This window comes from Capricornis sumatraensis, chromosome 2 (assembly GCF_032405125.1).
Source record: "Capricornis sumatraensis isolate serow.1 chromosome 2, serow.2, whole genome shotgun sequence".
Lineage (NCBI taxonomy): Eukaryota > Metazoa > Chordata > Mammalia > Artiodactyla > Bovidae > Capricornis > Capricornis sumatraensis.
Window position 1 is genome coordinate 81960897 of NC_091070.1, and position 16255 is coordinate 81977151.

At 36.0% G+C, this 16255-nt stretch overlaps 1 protein-coding gene across 1 annotated transcript in view; it reads left to right on the forward strand.

Moving 5' to 3' along the window:
• The window catches only part of MYO9A (myosin IXA), a 183603-nt gene that overhangs the window by 53384 nt on the left and 113964 nt on the right, over nucleotides 1-16255 (forward strand). The window contains exons 12-13 of the mRNA XM_068964194.1: nucleotides 3955-4096; nucleotides 12919-13114. Coding sequence (XP_068820295.1) covers nucleotides 3955-4096; nucleotides 12919-13114 — 338 coding nt within the window. The remainder of the gene's footprint in view (nucleotides 1-3954; nucleotides 4097-12918; nucleotides 13115-16255) is intronic.

Genomic DNA, 16255 nt, shown 5'->3' on the forward strand with positions numbered 1-16255 from the left:
AAGAGGACTTGACAGTAAATTAGTGTCATTTGGAGAGAGCTGTTTTTGAAATCACTTTGAGTATTTTTCCTCTGAAAATATTTTGTTCTGTAGAGGATCTATTACGTGATATATTCTTACTGGTATTCCTGCTTCAGTCAGCGTGTTTGTAGTGCTTTAGGAGCACATGTCGGAAGTTAGAATTCTTGTTTAATCTTGTCTTTGTTGTCTGCTGGCTGTTCAAATTTTATAAATTAGATCCTAAAGGATGCAGTGTGGAGTTTAGAAAGGAGGAATGGTGTAAGCCGGGTTAAGAGTGTCATTAGTCGTTTCCATAGTACTCGACATGGCCTGCTGACAGCAGCAGTGGCAGCGTCTTAAAGGTTGTTACAAGTACAGAGTCTCACACTTCCATCCCAGACTTCTTGAATCAGATTCTGCGTTTTATTTAACAAACTGAAGTTAAAATCAGAGCTTTCATTTCAGCCAGCATTTTATCAGTCTTGCTTGTTTGTAAGAATTACCTGGGGAGCTTATAAATAGTACTTTGTCACTGGCCTAGCATCAATTCAGTAGAATTACAGGAGATGGGGTCCAGGCAGTGGTATTTTTTAAAACTCCTTAGTTAGGGTAGCCTTAGATTAGTGCAAAGAAACACTAATCTAAGGCTACCCTTGCAGATAGTCTTTGGGGAACACTAGATGAAGAGTTCTGAAATTCACAATAATGTCTACTTGGCCTCTGTTTTTGCTTGATTATGAATTATGTATCCACAATTGTTTATTGACTGCAGGACTGGTGGAAAGCTTATTTTCTCATCTTTCCTTATTTGGAATAGAAACTGCCCTCATATTTGTTCTCATTAATTATCTTCCAATCAAAAAAAAATAATGTATCAATAAAAATGGGCAAAAGATGTAAATAAACAATATAAATGTCCCATAAACATGAAAATTAGCATTGGTTTTAATAATGGAAGTTTAAATGGAAACATTTAATTTTTTCCATTGTTTATCCAAGAAAAAAGAAACAAATCACAAGCTTTTTAATGACTCAAAGGATTAGAAGGCAAATAGACCTTTAGGTAGAAACAATGAGATGAACATCCTTCCTGAAAAGAAGCATGCTGCTGTGGAGTAGTGAGAGATGTGTTTGCCGAAGTTGGGTTGGTCTGGGCTTAGGAGCTTGGATTTCAATTTTCTAAAGTAGGGGAGGCACACCATTAAAAGCACATTGTAGGAAAATTTATTTTGATAGTTCTGTTTGGTGATATGAAACCTGGTAAAATTAGAATCACAAAGGCTGCTATAAAGGCTGTTGCTGTATTCTCTGAAATTGTTCAAGAGTTGTAACCTGTTCTGGAATGGCTTTAGAGTTCTGGGAAGGAGAGAAAAGCTGAGAGGAAGGGATAGTGTTTGATGCAAAAGCAGGCCTCAGTTGACTAGGAAAATGGCAGTGTTGCTAACATGAAAAAGTAGATTAATTTATATCATCCCTATAGGATGCCAACTAATGTTAGGTATTTTTGCTAGTGTTATTAATTCTTCTAGCACTATCATTCATTTTACTCATTTGTGGATTAACAAGCCAGTTCCTAAAGAAGGTTGTACCTAGCTTGCCCAAGGTCACAGACAGAATTCATAATGTAGGTAATGACTATCTGACATCAAAGACCTTTCTCCTTCCTGGTTCTAATATGTACTATGTAATTAACCATTTTTCTTGTAGTTTTGGAATCATTTTAATACATTAGATATTGTATTCAATATCTTTATATCTCACATCACATTATTTTTCATTATTTCAAGTACTATTAAATGAAACTATTCTCTGAAATATACTTGCCCTCTCTTTTTCTTTTTTGGTCAGTGATTATTTTCTCTGTTTGAAACTCCTACCAAACTTTAAAAATATAGCTTGTAGTTGCCTCTTGTATCCTCTGAATCTTTCCATTATTCCCAACCACTAGTGATTTCTTTTTTCTGTTCTAAAGTTTTATATGTCTGTACTACTATTGTTGCTAGTAATATACTGTATTCTCTGGTGGCACAGTGGTAAAGAATCTGCCTGACAATGCAGGATCGCTGGTTTGATCCCTGGGTCAGAAAGATCCTCTGGAGAAGGAAATTGCAACCCACTTCAGTATTCTTGTCTGGGAAATCCTATGGACAGAGGAACCTGGTGGGCTCTAGTCCATGGGGGTTGCAAAGAGTGGATATAACTTATCCACTAAATATCTACTATTATTATGTAGTTACTTCTTAATAAATATAATTTGAATGATTCCTAGATATGAAATGTTCATCAGTGAGTATAAGTCTACTGATGTGTATTTGAAAGAATAATAGATATAATATAAAAACATTCAGTAACTGATGTAGGTAAGAAAATTACTACTTAATTTGTAATAAAAAAAATTACTCTGGATTTAAAGGACCTGTCCAACCTGAGAGATCATTCCCTTTTTGCAAGTTCTTGAACCCAAGCAACATGTGATTTGGTTTTTATTATCCTTTGAGTCTTATGGTGCAGCACACTGTGACGCAAGATAAACATATAAAAACCTGAGTTAATTTTCTTACTTCTGATATTTGCATAGTATGTGTTAGGCAGATCACAACTTTTGAGCTCTCACTTACAAAATAGGAATACTAAATCTTTTTTCACTCATCTTTCAGATTGTTTTGTTGTTGTTCAATCACTAAGTCATGTCTGACTCTTTGCAACCCCATAGAATGTAGCACACCAGGCCTCCCTGTCCCTCACTATCTCCTGGAGTTTGCCCAAGTTCATGTTCATTGAATCAGTGACGCCATCCAGCCATCTCATCCTCTTCACCCTCTTCTCCTCCTGCCCTCAGTCTTTCCCAGTGTCAGGGTCTTTTCCAGTGAGTCAGCTCTTCGCATCAGGTGGCCAAAGCATTGGAGCTTCAGCTTCAGCATCAGTCCTTCCAATGAATATTCAGGGTTGATTTCCTTAGGACTGATTGGTTTGATCTTGTTGCTGTCCAAAGGACACAGCACCACAGTGCAAAAGCATCAGTTCTTCGGTGCTCAGCCTTTATGTCCAACTCTCACATCCATGCATACTACTGGAAAAAATGATATCTTTGACTAGATGAACCTTTGTCAGCAAAGTAATATCTCTGCTTTTTAATACACTGTCTAGGCTTGTCATAGCTTTTCTTCCAAGAAGCAAGCATCTTCTAATTTCATGGCTACAGTCACCATCTGCAGTGATTTTTGAGCTCAAGAAGAGAAAATCTGTCACTATTTCCGCTTTTTCGCCTTCTATTTGCTATAAAGTGATGGGACTGGATGCCCTGATCTTAGTTTTTTCAATATTGATTTTCAAGAGGGGCTTTTTCACTCTCCTCTTTCACGTTCATCAAGAGGCTCTTTAGTTCTTCTTCGCTTTCTGCCACTAGGATGGTGTCATCTGCATATTTGAGGTTGTTCCTGGCAGTCTTGATTCCACCTTGTGATTCATCTAACCTGGCATTCCCCATGATGTACCGTGCATAGAAGTTAAATAAGCAGACTGACAATATACAGCCTTCTTGTACTCCTTTCCCAATTTTGAACCAGTCCTTTGTTCCATGTCTGGTTCTAAGTATTGCTTCTTGCCTCACAAACAAGAAACTCTCTTGTTTCTCTCAAGAGACAGGTAAGATGGTCTTATATTCCCATATCTTTAAGAGTTTTCCACAGTTTGTTGTGATCCACACAGTCAAAGGCTTTAGTGTAGTCAATGAAGCATAAGTTGATATTTTTCTGGAATTCCCTTGCTCTTCCTATGATCCAGCAAATGTTGGCAACTTGATGTCCATTTCCTCTCAGATTGTTATGAGAATTTATTTAAGTGAAAGCTCTTTGTAATTTGCTAAATTTGTTAGATGAAATTGTAATTATTAAAAAAATACTTTATTAACTGCTGCATCTTTCTTTAGTGTTTTTGTTTTTATTTTTAATTTAGTTTTCCACAGGCTACAAATCAAACCCTGCTGGACAAGTTTAAGCACCAACATGAAGAGAATTCTTACATTGAATTTCCAGCTGTGATGGAGCCTGCTTTCATCATAAAGCATTATGCCGGGAAAGTAAAATATGGGGTAAAGGTCAGTAAATTTCTCATTGAATAAGCCTTTAGGACAGAGGAGTGTTCTTAACTGTTATCACCATCCCTGTTATACTGTTTTCTTTGTAGTTGGTCAATAGCAGTGGGAGAAATTTTATAAGGATGGTTCCAAAATTCATACTGTTCTCTGCAGTATTCTGCTGTCATTAGCTGATGGTTTTATTGGTTTTTTCCTGCAGCTAAAATTGATGTCAATCCATTCTAAATGTAATAGCCTTTTTATCTTGTTTATTTTTAATTCTTTAAATTTGACTTTTATTTTATGTTGGGGTTTAGTTGATTTATAATGTTGTGTTAGTTTCAGGTGTACAGCAGGTGCGCAGGTGTACAACAAAGCAGTTCAGCTATACGTATACATGTATCCATTCTTTCTCAGATTCCTTCCTCATACAGGTTATTACAGACGTGTAATGGCCTTTTTAGATCTGCAAGAATAGATACCATTGGTATGTCTGAAACCCACTAGTTCATCTATGTATGGTTGATTGAATTTTTCTCTTCTCTACATCCATGAGGCCTCATGTCCTCATGTACCTTTGGATATTTGTGAGCCTGAGCTCCTAATGAATATGCTGAGACTTAACTCCTGCAGAAAGGAATCTTCATAATTTTGCCCATCCATTGTTTGTAATTGAGGAACCCATTACCCTTCAACCATTTGATATGTAAGCCTGATATTGAAGGCAGTTTCTAGGCGAGGTAGTGATGCTGTGGAATATTGTGGAGCAATATGTTTTTTCTGGATCTTGAGGTGAGAGTCAGAATTAAGACCACTCATTCACTCATCACTGATTCATTTATTCAAGAAATATTTATTAAAACACGAAGCACATGTCAAACTCTGTGCTGCTAATTTATCACTAGATCATTCTAAACACAATGCACAGGGTCTGACATTTGTGTTTAGAATGATCTAGTGATTAATTAGCTAACATGATCTTGGTGTATAAATTAATGAATAGCTTCTATGAGAGACGATAGTGAATTAGTCGATTTTTAATTTGTAGGTAATGAACACTCCCTTCAAAACTCAAATTTTGAGAGATGATCTGAAGTAAATGTGACCTTGGTGAGGGGTTGGGATGATGAATCTTATAGGCCATGAGATAGGACAGGATTTAATATGTTAAAATAATTGAAAATAGGTCAGCATTACTAGATTATAGTGATCAAGGAAGATAGTGGAATGAAGTCAGTGTAGAGAATGGACAGTAACTTAGTTCTTTGGGGCTTCTTGATCAAGTCAAAGGAGTTTGGTTTTTGTTGAAATTCTGATGAGGAGCCATGAAAAAATTTTAAGCAGAGGATATGTTATGTGTTTTTAAAAATCGGTTTCTCAGAGGAGAAAGAATAGCAGAGAGAGAGATTGGGAGCTGGGAGATCAATGAAACATTAAGGTAAACTGGACCCCTGAGGTGGCAGTAGAGATGGAGGAGATCTAGATGATTATGAGATGTTTTTGGAGAAGCAGTGACTAAATCTTGTTGATAGATTATAGTTAACTGACTTCTGGCTGTAGGTGATGGGTGAATTTGAGGTGCTATTTTCTGAGATGGAAAAGACAAGAAGGAACAGATTTTTAGATACACATTTAGAATAACAGAGTAGAATGGTGGTTATTAGTGGGTGGGGGAATTGAGGAGAGGCTGGCTAAGGATAAAAACCTGCAGTTAATTTCTGGAGTTCTGATGTACAGCATTATAATTATAGTAAACACTGTGTTTATAGTTAGCATTGTGATTATACCACTGTCTTCAAAGTTTCTAAGATAGACCAGATCTTAAATGTTCTTACCACAAAAAAATGATGATTGTATGACAGAATGGAGATGTTTGTTAACTTTAAAATGGTAATCATATTACAGTTTACAAATGTATCAAATCAGTATTAATATTTTATATACTTTAATGTTATGTGTTAGTTACATCTCAATATATAAAAATAAAGTCTAAAACAAAAAAATCTTGACCTATAAAATCATATAGCAAGGTACATAAAATGCAGAAATCTCAAGTGTCCAGATTTCTCTCATGCCCCTTCCAGGCTCATTCTCCCCCACCCAGAGGTAAACATGACTGTAATTTTTTATCCTTAGTTGTTTTTTTTTTTTTTTACTTATTAAATTTCAGATAAATAGAATCATACAATATATGCATTTATGTCTGTGATTCATTCATTCTTATTATCAGATAGGTTGAAAGTAAAAGGATGGGAAAAAGACACACTAGGCAGACCCTAACAAAAACAAAGTTCCTGTAATTACATTATTATTGGACAAAGTAGGCTTTAAGACAAGAATCATTATTGGAGACAAAGAAGCACACTTCATAACAATAAAAGGGGCTTGTTTCAATGAAGACATAATCAAAAGTTATATGTACCTGATGACTTCACTTCAGGGTAAAAGGGGAGCTAGACAAGTTTATCCTTAAAGTTGTAGATTTTCATACATATCTTTCAGTAACAACAAAATATGCAGACATGAAATCAATAAAAACAGAAAAATTGAACAGCACTGCTAAATAACTGACCTAACTGGCACATCGTAAAGATAACTAGATACTCTTTGGTGTTTATAAATTAAGTGAACTTCTTTTATGTAATCCCTGAATTAAAAAAGAAATCACAAGTGATAATATTTTAAACTGAACATTAATGAAGATATAATGTATCAAAATTTGTAAGATGCATTTAAAGCAGTGATTTATAACTTTAAAAGTATATGTTAGAAAGGAAGACTGGTTGGCAAAACAGTAGAGAAAATCAGCAAATTAAACTAGAAGAAGGAAATAATAAAGCAAAGACTAGAAATCAATGCAATAAAAAGCAGACATATAGTAAAAAAAAAATGAGCAAAGCTAAAAGTTAGTTCCTTTAAAAAATAACTGAAAATAATACAGATGATCCTTGAACAACATAGTTTTCAGTTGCAGGGGTCCACTTGTACACAGTTGGAGATGTGTCCAGTGGTGAAAGTAAAGTCTGATGCTATAAAGAACAATACTGCATATATTACTGGAATGTTAGGTCCATGAATCTAGGTAAATTGGATGTGGTCAAGCAGGAGATGGCAAGAGTGAACATCCATGTTTTAGGAATCAGTGAACTAAAATGGACTTGAATGGGTGAATTTAATTCAGATCACCATTATATCTACTCAGATGGGCAAGAAACCGTACAAGAAATGGAGTAACCCTCATAGTCAACAGAAGAGTCCAAAATGCAGTACTTGGATGCAGTCTCGAAAATGACAGAATGATCTCTGTTCGTTTCTAAGGCAAACCATTCAGCATCACAGTAATACAAGTCTGTATCTCAACCACTAATGCCAAAAAAGTTGAAGTTGAATGGTTCGATGAAGACCTAAAAGACATGATAAAATGAACACACACACACACACAAAAAGATGTTCTTTTCATCATAGGGGACTGGAATGCAAAAATAGGAAGTCATGAGATAACTGGAGTAACAGGCAAGTTTGGCCTTGGAGTACAAAATGAAGCAGGGCAAAGCTAACAGTTTTGCCAAGAGAATGTACTGGTCATAGCAAACACCTTCTTCCAACAACACAAGAGACGACTCTACACATGGACATCACCAGATGGTCAATACGAAAATGAGATTGGTTATCTTCTTTGCAGCCAAAGATGGAGAAGCTACATACGATCAGCAAAAAAAAAAAAAAATACCAGGAGCTGACTGTGGCTCAGATCATGAACTCCTGATTGCAACCTTCAGACTTTAAAGTAGGGAAAAACCACTAAATCATTCAGGTATGACCTAAATCAAATTCCTTACAATTATACAGTGGAAGTGACAAATAGATTCAAGGGGTTAGATCTGATAGAGTGCCTGAAGAACTATGGACAAAGATTCGTGACATGGCACAAGAGGCCGAGATCAAGACCACCATCCCCAAGAAAAAAAAAAGGCTAAAAGGCAGAATGGTTGAGGATGCCTTACAAATAGCTGAGAAAAGAAGTGAAAAGCAAATGAGAAAGGGAAAGATCTAGCCATCTCAATGCAGAGTTCCAAAGAATAGGAAGGAGAGATTAAAAAAAGCCTTAAGTGCACAATGCAAAGAAATAAGAGGAAAACAATAGAATGGGAAAGACTAAAGATCTCTTCAAGAAAATAAGAGATACCAAGGGGACATTTCATGCAAAGATGGGCTCAATAAAGGACAGAAAATATATAAACCTACCAGAAGCAGAAGATATTAAGAAGAGGTGGTAAGAATACACAGAACTGTACAGGAAAGGTCTTAATGACCCATACAACTACAGTGGTGTGGTAAGTCACCTAGAGCCAGACATCTTGGGTGTGAAGTCAAGTGGGCCTTAAAAAGCATCACTACGAACAAAGCTAGTGGAGGTGATGGAATTCCAGCTGAGTTACTTCAAATCCTAAAAGATGATGCTGTTAAAGTGCTGCACTTAAAATGCCAGCAAATTTGGAATACTCTGCAGTGGCCATAAGACTGGAAAAGGTCACTTTTCATTCCAATCCCAAAGAAGGGCAATGCCAGGGAATGCTCAAACTACCACATGGTTGAACTCATGTCACATGCTAGCAAGGTAATGCTCAAAATCCTTCAAGCTAGTACTTCAATCAAGATAGTATTTAAATCAATAGTACTTGAATTGAGAACTTCCAGGTGTTCAAGCTGGATTTAAAAAAGGCAGAGGAACCAGAGAGCAAATTGCCAACATCTGTTGGGTCATATAAAAAGCAAGAGAATTCCAGGAAAACACCTGCTTCATTGACTACGCTAAAGCCTTTGACTATGTGGATCACAACAAACTGGAAAATTTGTACATCAAGGCTATATATTGTCATCCTGCTTATTTAACTTCTGTGCAGTGTACATCATGGGAAATGCTGGGCTGGATGAATCATAAGCTGAAATCAAGACTGCTGGAAGAAATATCAACAACTTCACGTATGCAGGTGACACCCCCCTAATGGCCTGAAGTGAAGAGGAACTTAAGAACCTCTTGATGAAAGTGAAAGAGGAGAGTGAAGAAGCTGGCTTAATACTAAACATTCAAAAAACTACAATCATGGCTTCTGGTCCCATCACTTCATGGCAAATAACCTGGGGAAAAAATGGAAACAGTGATAGACTATATCCTTGGACTCCAAAATCACCGCAGATGGTGACTGCAGCCATGACATTAAAAAACTCTTGTTCCTGGGAACAGAAACTATGACAAACCTAGACAGTCACTTAGCCAGCAAAGGTTCGCTTAATCAAAGCTATGGTTTTTCCAGTAGTCTTATATGGATGTGAGATTTGGACCATAAAGAAGGCTGAGCACTGAAGAATTGATGCTTTTGAACTGTGGTGCTAGAGAGTACTCTTGAGAGTCCCTTGGACAGCAAGGATATCACATCAGTCAATCCTAAAGGAAATTAACCCTGACTATTCATTGCAAGGACTGATGCTGAATTGAAGCTCCAATACTTTGACCACCTGACACAAAGAGCTGACTCATTGGAAAAGACCCTGATGCTGGGAAAGACTGAGGGTAGGGGGAGAAGAGGGTGACAGAGGATGAGACTGTTGGATGGCATCATCGACTCAATGGACATGAGTTTGAGCAAACTCCAGGAGATAGTGAGGGACAAGGAAGCCTGGCGTGCTGCAGTCCATGGGATGCAAAGAGTCAGAAACTATTGAACGACTGAATAACAATTTATGCTAGACATCTTTCAGTAAATATATGCTGCAGTACTGTGTGATCCATGATCGACTGAATCCGCAAATGCAGCACTGTAGATGCTATGAAGATCTGACTGTAAAGTTATATGGGGATTTTCAGCTGTGGTTTTGGTCAGCATTCCTAACCCCCATGTTGTTCAAGGGAAAACTGTGTAAGTAAAAGATAACAGAAAATAACTAATGAAAGGAGAAAGCTTCACAGATTGCTGGTAGCAGAAACAAATAAGGGGATTTAACTACACACTCTATAGAAGATATGAACATATTTTGCTAATAAATTTGACAGTGTAAAGTTGAAAATTCCATGAAAAATATCACCAAAACTGAAACAAGAAAATATAGGAAAACTTAAAAATCCTATGTTTGTTAAGTAATTTGAATCAGTAATTTAAAATTTTCTACAAAGGGAATTCTAGGTCCACATGGTTTCACTGGTGACTGCTTTAAAGCATATAAGCAATACTAGTATTAAACATTTTCTTTCAAGTTTGAGATACCTTTAAAATGTATAAATGCATCTTCAGACTTAACAAGAAATATCTGAGCTGGAAATACAGATTTGGGTTTCATCATTTAGATAGAGTTTAAGCCACAATTATGGTTGAGATAAACTGATGTAGGATGATCAGAAACTATGGGTACACAAGATTAAACTCTTAAGAATTTTCAATACAGAGCCAACAGTGGGGACTGAGAAGGGATAGCACAATATACAAGTAGTAAGTCACAAGCTGTGTTGTTGTAGAAAGCAACAGAAGAGTTTCAATGATGATGTGATTATGATGTGATTTAGTTTATTAATACTTAGGAATGTAGGAATATGAAGGCAGAGAGACAGGACCATTACATTGGGAAATGTTGATGACTGTCAACATGGAAAAGAGATATAGAATTTTAGATTTTACAGTGTAGTTGTTAATAGGACAGAATAATCTTTGGAGCAGGGCAGACTGATGTTTTAGTTCCTGTAGCAATGCTTATTATGTTTGACTTCTGACGAACTTCTTTATCTCTGTGATTACTTAGCAGTGAAGTTTGGTTTATAATTGAATCTACTTTATTGAGTAATTGTTAGAATTAAATTAGTTATGTATAGTGCTTAACTTAGTGCCTGACATTTGTGTGTCTGCCCTCAGTATTTGCTGCTGCTGGCATTTTGATTTGAAAATTCTTCCTCAGTTTTGCTAACTTTTATAATATATACTTTTGCTCAAAAGGTATTTAGGGACAAACTGAGCACCAAGACTTCTGACTTGTTTCCCCCTTCCCCCTGTTTTCAGGAGAACCAAGAATTATTAGGAAAGGAAAGTCCCAAAGGTAGCAGGATGAGTCCAAGCTGCCTTGTGGACATGAGGGTTGATGATATTATACTAGGCGTGACCCTCCAGGAATTCTGAGTTAGAGCTATTCTGTGAAGCTGCACTGACATGAAGTGATTTACTCACCAGTCCTTCCATCTGGAGAAGGAAATGGCAACCCACTCCAGTATTCTTGCCTGGAGAATCCCAGGGACAGAGGAGCCTAGTGGGCTGCCGTCTATGGGGTCGCACAAAGTCAGACACGACTGAAGCGACTTAGCAGCAGCAGCCTTCCATCTGGGTGTGGCTATAGTCAAATGCCTAGACTCTATGTATCAGTCTGGGACCTTCTTCCAGGAGTGTAAGTTTCTTGCCCTCCTTATCCTTTTGTGAGGTATTTAAACTCATTTTCTTCTGTTCTATCATCTCTCACCTCCATTGGCAAGTGGTTTTAACTGGCTATTTACATTCCTTTGGTAATCTTATCCAACTTTAAAAATGTATATGCTGATGATATCCAGATGTGTTTTCTGAAATCTGTTAAACTCTAGGCAGATACGTCCATCGGCCTACTTGATGTCTGTATGCAGACATAGTATAGTGGTTATGAGTGGCTATGTTTGAACCTGTGTTCTTCTCATTACTGTGTGATAGGGCCCAAGATAGTTAACCTTTCTGTGACTCAACTTCCTCATCTATAAAATAATAATAATAATATCCATCTCAAGGACTTGTTAAGGTGTATTTATCTCAAGGACTTGTTAAGGTGATGAAATGAACTTCAATGAGACAACATGTGTAAAATGCTTAGAAGTGTGCCATTTACTTAGTAACTTCTCAATAAATGTTGCTTGTTATCGTCATTATTTTCACCATCTCTAGCTTCACTTGGACAAAACTTATCTCCTGATCATCAATTTCTATCATACTTCTCTTTTCTCAAGTCTTCTCCATATTAGTATATATAGTACCTCCACCTACCTCGTTGTTCAAACCCAAAATATAGGTGTTAACCTAATTCTCTTGTTCACTCACAATGCTCTAATCCACCAGCAAGTCCTTCACCCTTACCTCTAAAAAATGTCCCAAATATGTAACCATTTTCCCTTTCCTATAGTACCATCCTTATAGTCCAAGTCACTGTCAGCTCTTATTTGGAATACCTTTCTCCATTCTTTGTACAATTAATTCCTTCAGTAGCAATCAGTGATGTTTCTAAAACATCAGTTAGTTCACGTCATTATCCTTCCAGTGGCTTTCCTTGACACTTGAATAAAGTCCGGACTCCTAACTCAGTCTTGCATAGCTTGCATAGCCTATTTGTCTCCCTTTTCTCGTACCTCTCTCACCCTTGCCGAGAATGCTCTAGACCTCAGTCTTACTAACATTCTCCTAACTCCTGCAACTTAGCACCACCTAAAGGTAGTAGGTGTTCCCTTTGAGTGAAATGTTGTTCCTGGTCTTCTCATTTCTGGCTTGTTTTTATTACTCAACTCTCTTGTTGTTTTATGTGATAGTCTCTTAGAATCTCTGCCAGACTAATGTTTAACAAGCGGCAATGAGTTGGTGGAATGTTCATTCTAAATTAAATGAATTATAGAATTAAATACTTTTAGGCTTAGATGGGACTTTATAGAGGATATCTGTCTGGTCCATCTAGCTGGCTAACACAGAAATCACTTCTGTACTCTTATTCAGCCACTGTTCAAATATGTCACCCATTTTCTTCTTGGCTTAATACATTTTTTCAAAAATAACACTGGTATTTTTTTCATGTAGGATTTCCGGGAAAAAAATACAGATCATATGCGTCCTGACATTGTAGCTCTTCTGAGAAGTAGCAAGAATGCATTTATCTCTGGGATGATTGGAATTGATCCTGTAGCTATTTTCCGATGGTCAGTTCTCCGAGCTTTTTTTAGAGCTGTGGTTGCTTTCAGGGAAGCTGGGAAAAGACACATTCAGAGAAAAACTGGTAAGCAATAGACATCAGTATTCTGCCATGCTTCTGTTTTTTGTTTGTTTTTTTTTTTAAATCATGCCCTAACATCGTGTTTCAGATCTAATGAGTGCTGATGAACTTTATGTGTGTGTGTGTGTGTATTATTAATAAATACTGATAGGAATAATGAGTGTAAAGCACCTGTTATTTCTTAGGCATACTGACATTGGTAAGATTCTTAAGCCAAAAGTGAAATTATTATGTAATTGTATAGAACTTAATATTGATACCATTCTCTGTTTTCTTCTAAAGTCATAGTTTTTACTACAAATGAAACATAATATGGAAGCATAAATCAGGAGACAGAAAAATTAGGATGGAGGTAGCATAGTATGGTGGATAACCCAGCTTCACTTGTCATCTCTGTTGTCATCAGTTGAATCAGTTGTTATCTCTTCTCTTGACTGATTTTGTGACTGTTAGCTGTTTTACTTGGGAGTGTTAATAGTAACTTCAATATTGAGGGAAAATTAGATAATACTTGTAAAGTGTCTGGTTATGAAGTGTAATGTTTGTTTCCTTATGCTTACTTTAGTTAGCTGAATTTTACTTTAAAAGTTAGAAATGGATAAAGCTGGATACATTTTTGTGTGCCCCCCCCTGCTGTAGCTCTAACCTTAGATAGACCGTTGCTGCAGAGTGAGGATTTTCTAATACATATGTAATCCTTTAAAGTAATATGCTTCTGCCAAGAAGCCTCAGCAGAAGTGCAGGAGGATACACTTTGTACTTTCAGGGCTCCTAGGCTTACTTCTGTGCCTTTTTGGCGTGTGCACTAGCAGTGAAAATTTAAATTTGGCTATTATATTTTTTAAATGAATAAAATATTAGAAAGATTGTATTTCTAAAATGAGAGGCCAAAGCAATTGAATTTCATTTCTGTACTTCAGATTATAATGTGTATGAACCGGCCTTTGTGAATAGAACTATATATATTTTTTGAAAATAGAAGGAAAATCTTAAAACTGCTTTGCCTTTGCCAAAATTATTTCTAAGAGGCTATCTTTGCAAAAAAACTTGAAACAAACTTAAATTGAGGTATAATGGACATATGACATTATATTAGTTTCAGGTATATAACATAATGATTCAGTATTTATATATACTGTGAAATGATTCCATCCATCACTATTCCAACCATCACAGAGTTACAAACATTTTTTGTATGTGGTGAGAACTTTCACAAGTTAATTTCTTGGCCACTTTCAAATATATACTGCATTATTGACTACAGTTACCAGCAAAAAACTAAAAGGAAAAGTTTTTTTTTAAAGATGTAGTCTTACTTATTATAGTGGACATCAATTTATGTATCAATATTGAAAAATGTATCAATTCTGGAAATTGATACATATTCTATGAAGATTTAACTAAGACAATAAACTTTTCTTATATTTACTATTAAATACTTTGCTTTCTGTAAAAGTTACATTGTATGTTCTTTTGGCATTTAAATTATTATTTGTGAAAGCTGGTTCTGTGTGTATTAGTATTAGTACAAAGACATGCAGTGTTACTAATGCTTCTAATGATCAATCAACTGAGCCTGTATTATCTCTGCTTTGATAATTTCTAGATTCTTGTTTTCTAATCTAATTTCTCTTTCTGGCCAGCATAGAGCTTCCGTGTAATAAATTCTTTTATACTGGGATATGACATGTATGCATAAAAGTGCATAGAACAAAACACAGTTCAGTGAATTATCACAAAGTGAAAACACTTGTGAAACTATCTTCTATGTTAAGAAAGAGAGTATGACCAACATGCTAGAAAGTCCCCCTTGCATAAACTTAAAAATTTCCCTTTTTATCTAGAAAAAAAAAAGATAGTTCATTTGCATTTTGAGACAATCACTGAGTGAGCAGGTTTGTTACAGAGAATAATTGTATTACTGCATATTAGTGTCAGTGCCAAAATTTAGCGTTTTTCCTCCCTCTGTACCATTTACCACCTGCTCTTTTCTGGTGAGTTTAGGATATTATAAAGTTAGAACATTGTAGTATTGCACAATAGAAACTAACAAAATAACTGAAAATGGACTAAGTAGTAGATTCAGAACTTTTATAATCACCATAAGTAGAATGCAGATATATCAGAGTGAAACAGGAATTGGAGATTATTTAAACAGAAGTAGAACATGTGAAAGGCAGAAGATAACCAAGTTCAGATTGTGAATTAGAAGATGTCAAAAATATTATTTCTAATGAAGAAAGTAAATGTAGAATACAGAATGCAATATATTTTCACTTCCTTTGAGAGTATCTTTTAAAGGAAATAAATATCAGTGGACTTTTAGCTAATTGTCAAGAAATACCTTGTTGCTGAACCAAAAAAAAAAAAAAATTCTTGATTTTCTTAAGGAATTCTCTAACATTCTTCTTCATCAAGCCAGCTGAGCACAAATGAGAATATCAAATTTAAATCTTCTTTTGACTGTTATTTTTTCTTTTTTTTATAGATTTCTATATTAGAGAACACAATGCCATTTTAAGACTTTTAAGTAAAAAAATTAATTCAATTAATTGTTTGAAGAATAAATTTGTTATAGTTGTGAGTTATAGCTATGGCAGTTTATTAGGAAACCATAAAATATTCCTAGTAGAGTCATGTAAACAGGCAGTTTGAATGAGGTACCATGTTGGCCCTGCTAGGAGGTAAAATTAGAAATGATAATGATTTTTCTGGTGAACAGTGAGGTACGGAAGAACAGCTCTTCCAGTGGTGTCATCCATCTTGCCTCTGATTTACTCCTTCTGAATAAGAAAGAGCCTGGACTAGAGAGTACAGTGGAGATCATATCTTGACCATGGGTTATACAGTGTGTTGCTGTGGGTGCAGTGATGCTTATTTGTTTCTTTTGGAGTTACATAAAAATATAGCCAAAGAGGAATTTTAATCCATCTAAAAAGACTAGGGAGAGACAGGAAATTCAGCTGTGGCATTGGCGTAAGAGGCAAGAATGAGAATTTAAAGTGTCATTCAGTGTCTTCATCTACAGGGAGAAAATCTGAAGCCATTCATATAGTGTCTGTAGGTAGAGAGTGTTAATGGTTCCCACATAACCTGTTCCTCTTCACCATCCCACACAGAGGGCTGCATGACTCTAATGTACTC